Source organism: Arachis ipaensis, chromosome B06 (assembly GCF_000816755.2).
Source record: "Arachis ipaensis cultivar K30076 chromosome B06, Araip1.1, whole genome shotgun sequence".
NCBI lineage: Eukaryota > Viridiplantae > Streptophyta > Magnoliopsida > Fabales > Fabaceae > Arachis > Arachis ipaensis.
Window position 1 is genome coordinate 96374004 of NC_029790.2, and position 9040 is coordinate 96383043.

The window sequence follows — 9040 nt, forward strand, 5'->3', positions numbered from 1 at the left end:
TCTTCTTCATCATGCACACAAGGCTCCTTCCATGGCAAGCTATATGTTGGTGGATCACCATCGTCAATGGCTACCATCCGTCTTCTCAGTGAAAATCACTACAAGAAAAATACCCATTCAGCCACACTTTTTTTAAGCTACATTTGAAAAGCATAGCCTATTCTATGAATAGGCTACGCTTTTCTCCGTGTTGCCTTTTTATATGAGAAAAGGATACACAATTGTGGCATCATTTAAAAAGTGTAGCCTTAGGTATTTTAGAAATCACTTATAAAGCGTAGCCGTAGGTTAATATCTATAGGTTCACTTTTTGTATCAAAGGAGACGCTTTTAAAGAGTAGCCTATTTATTAAGTTTTGGGTGCGTTTTAAAAGTGATGCCTAATGTGTCTAGAACAAAAATTTTAACACTTAGTGAATTTTTTTCCTCTTTTCCCTTAAAGCAAAGTCACATACACACTTGGTGAAAATTTTCATTTTTGTCATTCCCTCCAAAGAACAACGCACCTTCGTTCATCCTCGCAACCCTGCCTCGCCTGCACCTACTTCGTACACCCTCGCAACCCTGCCTCCAAAGCTCACCGTCGATCGTCGCCCCCCACTCACTCTCTTCACTCTCGCCGTTGACCCTCTCCCTCCAAATCTCACTGATCACCTCCAAAGCGCGACCTTCATCCCCTTTCGTAAACCCTCGCAACCCTGCCTCCAAAGCTCACCGTCGATCGTCGCTCCCCACTCACTCTCTTCACTCTCGCCATTGACCCTCTCACTGTCGCTCTCGCCATTGACCCTCTCACTCTCACCATTGACCCTCTCATACAAGAAGAAACCCTCTCAATCTCGCTAGTGACCGTCGTCGCCCCCCACTCACCAGTCACCTGCACTCACTACTCTCCACATTGCTGCACCACTGACCGTCGCTCCTCTTCGCCATCTTGCACTGATCGTCGCTGCGCCGCCCTCAGCATCGTCGCTGCTATCGCTCTCACCATCGTCATCTCCGTGCTTCTCATCATCGTCTTCTCTGTGCTCACATCATTGAATAGGTATGTAGTGATTTCTATTTGGTTCTGAAATTTCAGAGGCTTAGGGTTCCGATTTTAGGGGTTTTAATTTAGGGATTTCAATCTGTGAAATATGGGTTTGTGAACTGTAATTTGATAACATGCATGCTGTTGTTGATGAAGATGTGTGGTGTTTTAGGGTTTGTGAACTGTGATTTAATATACAGCTTGTCTATTTTCTCTGTATTTTTGTTTGTGAGACTGAATCCAAATGCAGTTAATAATTTTCTCAATGAATAAGTTGGCTTCCGTTTCTCTGTTTTTAGCTTCCATTTCTTCTAGAAAATAGACCTATCTTTATATGTCTGTGCTTTCTCTCAACATTGCCTTATTGTTGATGAATATAAGGGCATGACAATCTATGAATAATACCTTCTAATGTTAAAAATGCAGTAAAAACTTGAGAAGTAAATTCCCCACCATAATCAGATTGTGGAGCTAAAATGGAGTGTCCTGATTACTTTTCCATCCTCAATTTGTATTGTTTAAAGACTTTAAAAGCTTCTAATTATTGACCAAAAGAAAGATACTACTAGTATATTTGCTAAATGCATCAACAAAACTAATATAAAAATAAAAACCATTTCTTGAATTTACTGGTGATGGTCCCCATATGTCTGCATACATTAATTTACTAGTGAAGTTAGGAATAATAGTTTGTTTGTAACCTCCAATTCTATATTATATAGTAAGTTAGGTGTTAGTTTCTATTTTAAGCTTCTTGTTTTGAGTCCATTTTGGATATCTTTCTGTATAGGCTAGTTCCCTCACATATACAAGGTTCTCCCTTTAGAGTTTTTTACATCTAAATTTTTGCTCTGAAGTTGTGTTGATTTATCTGCTTTGATCTTACACATGCATTGTAGTTTCTCCCACAGGCCTCGCTTTTCCACTGTGTTGATCAGTCTTTCTTAAGTGTCTTAAGTGGTTACTGATTGATTCAATGCGGATTCATATAATGTAAATTCTCTAAATGATGTTGAATGTGGCTAATCTATAATTAGATTTTGTAGTTATATGTCTTTGCATATTTGTGTAATTGAATTATTTCAGGTGGAGCTATGTGTCTCGAAGTTTTATTTGCTGCTAATATTTTTCCTCTGCACTAGTTACTTTGCTTGACTTGTTTTTTCTCTAGTTAAAGCAGCCAACATAGGCATTAATATAAGAAATGAGAACCTCGTTGTAACAAGCTCAGGCCACTAGGCATAGAAAGTTAGAAACTTAAGTCCAAATGCACAGCAACCAAGTTAATATATGAAATCCAATCGTATTACATAGAGAAAAAAGGACTGATAAATGAGTTTAGGCTTTGGGGTGTTCCTAGTAGATAAACTTAGCTCCTTTTGGAGTTTAAATAATTAACTAAGATTTTAGTCCCAAACAATAAACTGTTGTATGTAATATTACCAAGTAAATGTAGTTTACTCTTTTTTTAAAGAATTTATAATTTTTTTAATTACAATATTGAATATAGGGCATTCAAGAGTCTGGAACCAAAAGATTTTGTCGAATTGACTCATTATTTTTAGGTTGGGTGAAGTTATGTTTTAATTTTTTACTGTAAAACAAAACTTCATACTTGTAAAATAAGGCACATCACAATTAAGAGAAAATATTATCTAAAAAAAAGCATGAAGAATCAAACTATGGTTGAGTTTAAATTTATGTGTGGTTCATTTGATGTTTAAATTAGCTTCAACTTCATTTTCTGCTTTTCCAACCCATCACTGTTGCTATGTGTTTTCATTTTGATATGCAATTAATGTATAGGATCCCAATTTTGATATAACAACTGAAATGAACACATGATACTCCTCTGTGAGTCCATCTAAAATCGCTTGGATATGATCATCCATCCTCAGGGTAAGAACAATCTAAAGCTAACAAAAAATCAACTAGACCTCTGATCTTGGCCAAATATTCATCTGCAGTTTCATTCTTTTTTATTGATCTTATTTGAGACTTCAAACTCTGAATTTTTGTCTTGAAAGAAGTAGTGAACTTTTCATGTAATTTATCACACATTTCATAAAATATAACACAATTGATTACCTTGTTCTTGAAAGTTGGAGTTATCGATGCAAGAGTCCATGTCATCAAAGCAAGATCCTTCAATTTTCACTCTTTATACTTGTCTGATTTTGTAGTTGATGGGCGAGTTATTCCATCATTCATAAGTCAACTGCTTTCTTTTAACATATCCCTTTATGTTCTGATTTGTAGGTTGGGGAAGATGTCGTGGAAGAACTAACCAAGTCGATGCAAAAAATTGGCTTGGATATGCGAGTTTCAGCTCTAGTCAGTACCACTAACCTCTCTTCAGGATTGATTAATAATTTTTAATATATGGACTTGAGAATGATGGTTTCAAGTTTGTGTTTGATAGAAAGTTTGGACTAATAAGGCTGTACACCAGACTAACTCGGTGATTTTGCATTAGGTTAATGATACCATTGGAACACTAGCTGGAGGCAGATTCTACAATCAGGATGTCATTGCTGCTGTGATCCTTGGTACAGGGACAAATGCAGCATATGTGGAACGTGCAAATGCTATTCCAAAATGGCATGGCCCTCTCCCGAAATCAGGAGACATGGTAAGTAGGTTATACTATTTATGGCTGTCATTGTCTTGCATGTTAGAAATATCTTTATTTTACTGTCATACTAGAGCTAGCGTCACCATTTGCTGGTATAAAGCATGCTCTGATTACATGCAAATACTGCAGGTTATAAACATGGAGTGGGTTAATTTCCGATCCTCACATCTTCCTCTAACAGAATATGATGTAGCTCTAGATGCTGAGAGCTTAAACCCTGGAGAGCAGGTCAAGATCATCACGTTATAGTCATTGGTTTAAAGCTTTAACCAGCATGTGTAATTCTGTAATATTCTTCCACTATTGTTCTCAGATATTTGATAAGTTGATTTCTGGTATGTATTTTGGGGACATTGTAAGGAGAGCTTTATTGAAGATGGTTGAAGAAGCTGACTTTTTTGGAGATACAGTTCCCCCCAAGTTGAGAGTTCCTTTCATACTCAGGTATGCATGCTAGTTAATTATACTCAAGTATTACAAGAAGCTGTGCTGCCTCCCTTGCAGTGAGATTTGCAAATCATGGGCACCCTACTATGGTGGTTTCAACTGACCCTGCTCACTCCTTAAACGACTCTTTTGCTCAGGTACCTAACGAGACCAAGAAAAATCTCTTGATTGTTTAGTTTACTAGTTCTTCAATATGGATAAAACTTCAGAAGTGTAATGCTACAATCTCGTTAGGATTTGACAGGTGGTAGGCTTGTTCCGGTTTAAGGAGTGGAGTCGCCATTAAATGCTCTCAAGGTACTCATTTTGATTGAAACAGAATTGAATATTAAACTAATAGTTCTCATGTGTTTCTATTTGTGAAACCGTTTCTCGCGTTCTATTGAATCTTTTTTTGGGGCAGATAAACCCTGATAAATCTATGGAAGAGTTCCGAGCAGCTAGTCAAAAACTTGGTGATGGCGTGGGTGTAAAGTCTTTAATGCAAAGCACGAGACTTGAAATGATTGCTGACCAGGTAGTTTCTGCTTTTAATTATGAGTATTTCTTAATCTAGTGTTAAGTTTTAAGCATTTTTAGGGGCTAATAATTTCTTCTATTTATGTCCATATAGAACAATTCAATGTATCAAATCTCCAAAGTCAATGACTCATTTATAATTGAATTTGGTATAATAAAGCTGATTCACTTCTTCTAACATTATATGATGTCTTAATTTTTTGATAATTTTTTACCTCTCCTATATCTAATTTAAGTGTGAAAGTCTGGTTAACTAGTGCATGAAAAATGCTATAGGGACATATTAGGATTGTGTTAAAGGAAATGGAAGAAAGAAACACCTGTAGATTTTCATGGTTTTAATGAAACAAGATAATACATAATTCCTTGAATTCACCTCTTCTGCCGTGACCATGTTATTTTTTTTAGTATATTGTAGTGAATAGTCCAAATGCACTGTCACCGCATGGCTAATCATCTGTCGGTTCTCACTCATATTGGAATAGGATCCATTGATCCTTTTGCGTCTGTCACTACGCCCAGCACTAGTGAGTTTGAAGCTCGTCATAGTCATCCCTTCCCAGATCCTACTCGGAATACCACAGACAAGGTTTAGACTTTCCGGCTCTCAGGAATGGCCGCCAATAATTCTAGCCTATACCACGAAGGTTCCAATCTTAGATTAGAAACCCAAGAGATACACATTCAAGCTTGATTTCATGTAGAAAGAAGGTGGTTGTCAGGCACGCGTTCATAGGTGAGAATGATGATGAGTGTCATGGATCATCACATTCATCAGGTTGAAGTGCGAATGAATATCTTAGAATAGAAACAAGCGTGATTGAATGGAAAACAGTAGTAATTGCATTAATCCATCAAAACACAGCAGAGCTCCTCACCCCCAACCATGGGGTTTAGAGACTCATGCTGTAGAGAATACAATATGAAACGTGTAAAGTGACATGAGGTACAAGATGAATCACTAAAAGTAGTTTTTATAATAAACTAGTGACCTAGGGTTACAGAAAAAGAGTAAGCTAGAATAGTTAGTGTAGAAATCCACTTCCGGGGCCCACTTGGTGTGTGCTTGGGCTGAGCATTGAAGCTTTCACATGTAGAGACCTTTCTTGGAGTTAAACGCCAGCTTTTGTACCAGTTTGGGCGTTTAACTCCAGCTTTCATGCCAGCTCTGGCGTTTTAATGCCAGAATTTTTGTGCTGACTTGGACCACCAGTTTGGGCCATCAAATCTCGGGCAAAGTATAAACTATTATATATTTCTGGAAAGCCCAGGATGTCTACTTTCCAACGCAATTGAGAGCTTGCTAATTGGGCTTCTGTAGGTCCAGAAAATCTGCTTCAAGTGCAGGGAGGTCAGAATCCGACAGCATCTGCAGTCCTTTTTCAGCCTTTGAATCAGGTTTTTGCTCAGGTCCCTCAATTTCAGCCAGAAAATACCTGAAATCACAGAAAAATACACAAACTCATAGTAAAGTCCAGAAATGTGATTTTTATTTAGAAACTAATAAAAATATAATAAAAACTAACTAAAATATACTGAAAACATACTAAAAATAATGCAAAAAAGCGTATAAATTATCCGCTCATCACAACACCAAACTTAAATTGTTGCTTGTCCCCAAGCAACTAAAAACAAAGTAGGATAAAGAGAAGACAATATACAATAAATTCCGAAAACATCTATGAAGATCAGTCTTAATTAGATGAGCGGGGCTCTTAGCTTTTTGCTTCTGAACAGTTTTGGCATCTCACTTTATCCTTTGAAGTTCAGAATGATTGGCATCTATAGGAACTCAGAATTCAGATAGTGTTATTGATTCTCCTAGTTCAGTATTGTTGATTCTTGAACACAGTTACTTTATGAGTCTTGGCCGTGACCCTAAACATTTTGTTTTCCAGTATTACCACCGGATACATAAATTCCATAGACACATAACTGGGTGAACCTTTTCAGATTGTGACTCAGCTTTGCTAGAGTCCCTAATTAGAGGTGTCCAAGAGCTCTTAAGCACACTCTTTTTGCTTTGGATCACGACTTTAACCGCTCAGTCTCAAGCTTTTCACTTGACACCTTCACGCCACAAGCACATGGTTAGGGGCAGCTTCGTTTAGCCGCTTAGGCCAGGATTTTATTCCAGTGGGCCCTCCTATCCACTGATGCTCAAAGCCTTGGATCCTTTTTATTTTACCCTTGCCTTTTGGTTTAAAGGGCTATTGGCTTTTTCTACTTGCTTTTTCTTTTTCTTTCTCTTTTTTTTTTTGCCTCTCTTTTTTTTTCCGCAAGCTTTTCACTGCTTTTTCTTGCTTCAAGAATCATTTTTATGATTTTTCAGATTATCAATGACATTTCCCATTTTCCATCATTCTTTCAAGAGCCAACAATTTTAACATTCATAAACAACAAATTCAAAAATATGCACTGTTCAAGCATTCATTCAGAAAACAAAAAGTGTTGCCACCACATCAAAATAATTAAACTGTTTTAAAATTCAAAATTCATGTACTTCTTTTTCTTTTGTAATTAAAAACATTTTTTATTTAAGAAAGGTGATGGATTCATAGGACATTCATAGCTTTAAGGCATAGACACTAATATACTAATGATCATGTAGTAAAGACACAAACATAGATAGAACATCAAGCATATAAATCAAAAAATAGAAAAATAAGAACAAGGAAATTAAAGAACGGGTCCACCTTAGTGATGGCGGCTAGTTCTCCTTCTTAAAGATCCTATGGAGTGCTTGAGCTCCTCAATGTCTCTTCCTTGCCTTTGTTGCTCCTCTCTGATTTCATGGAGGATAATGGGTTGCTTTTGTTGAGGTCCATGAGTGGGTCTCTTGTTTGCTCCATCCTCTTTCTAGTGATGGGCTTTTGAGATGAATCTCTCCATCTCTCATGACTCGGAGTTGGAAGCAACTGCCTTCCCTTTTCTCTTCCTAGAGGTTTCTCCATCCTTAGGTGCCATAAATGGTTATGGAAAAACAAAAAGCAACGCTTTTACCACACCAAACTTAGAAGATTTGCTCGTCCTCGAGCAAAAGAAGAATGAAGGGAGGAGAAGAAGAAGAAAATTGAGGAGATGGAGAGGTGTGAGGTAGGTGGGGATCCTGTGGGGTCCACAGATCCTGAGGTGCCAAGGAATTTTCATCCCTGCACCATTCTGGCATGTAAATGCCCCTTTGAGTGTCAATCCTAGCGTTAAATGCCAAGTTGTTGCCCATTTCTGGCGTTTAACGCCAGCTTTTCTTCCCTTTCTGGCGTTTAACGCCAGCTTGGTGCCCTTTTCTGGCGTTAAACGCTAGTCTGGTGCCCATTTCTGGCGTTAAACTCCCGGAATAGTACCAGACTGGGCATTTAATGCCTATTCTGTTACCCTTACTGGCGTTTAAACGCCAGTAAGCTCATCCTCCACGGTGTGCTATTTTTAATGCTGTTTTTGAATTTGCTTTAAGTTTTGTAGTTGTTTTTGTGACTCCATATGATCATCAACCTAAAGAAGACATAAAATAACAATGGGAAATGGAAAATTAACATAGATAAATAAAAATTGTGTTGCCTCCCAATAAGCGCTTCTTTATTGTCTTTAGCTGGACCTTGACTGAGTTTTATTCAAGCCTTAGTTTTGAGCATTCTTGCTCAAAATTGCTTTCAAGATAATGTTTGATTCTCTGTCCATTAACAATGAACTTTTTGTCAGAGTCAATATCCTGAAGCTCAACATATCCATATGGTGACACACTTGTAATCACATATGGGCCCCTCCACCGGGATTTTAATTTCCCTGGAAATAATCTGAGCCTAGAGTTAAATAGCAGAACCTTCTGTCCTGGCTCAAAGACTCTAGATGACAGTTTCTTGTCATGCCACCATTTTGCTTTTTCCTTATAAATTTTTGCATTTTCAAAAGCATTGAGTCTGAATTCCTCTAGCTCATTCAGCTGGAGCAATCTCTTCTCTCCAGCTAACTTAGCATCTAGCTTTAGGAATCTAGTTGCCCAGTAGGCCTTATGTTCCAGTTCCACGGGCAGATGACAGGCCTTGCCATACACAAGCTGGTATGGAGAGGTTCCTATAGGAGTCTTGAATGCTGTTCTATATGCCCACAGAGCATCATCCAAGCTTTTTGCCCAATCCTTTCTACGGGCAATTACAGTCCGTTTCAGGATTCTTTTTAGTTCTCTATTAGAGACTTCAGCCTGCCCATTTATATGTGGATGATATGGAGTTGTTACTTTGTGGCTAATTCCATAACGTACCATAGCAGAGTAAAGCTGTTTATTGCAGAAATGAGTGCCCCCGTAACTGATTAGTACTCTGGGAACACCAAATCTGCTGAAGATATGTTTCTGGAGGAACTTCAGCACTGTCTTAGTATCATTAGTGGGTGTGGCAATTGCCTCCACCCAT

General features: G+C 37.9%; 1 protein-coding gene across 1 annotated transcript; it reads left to right on the top strand.

Annotated features, from left to right (window-relative positions):
• On the top strand, positions 3283-4109 carry LOC107648306 (hexokinase-1-like; the record flags this gene model as incomplete). Its single annotated transcript, XM_016352229.2, is given in 4 exon segments — positions 3283-3364; positions 3507-3662; positions 3795-3893; positions 3979-4109. Coding segments are annotated over 4 exon segments (425 nt in total), but the record flags the coding sequence as incomplete, so codon positions are not given.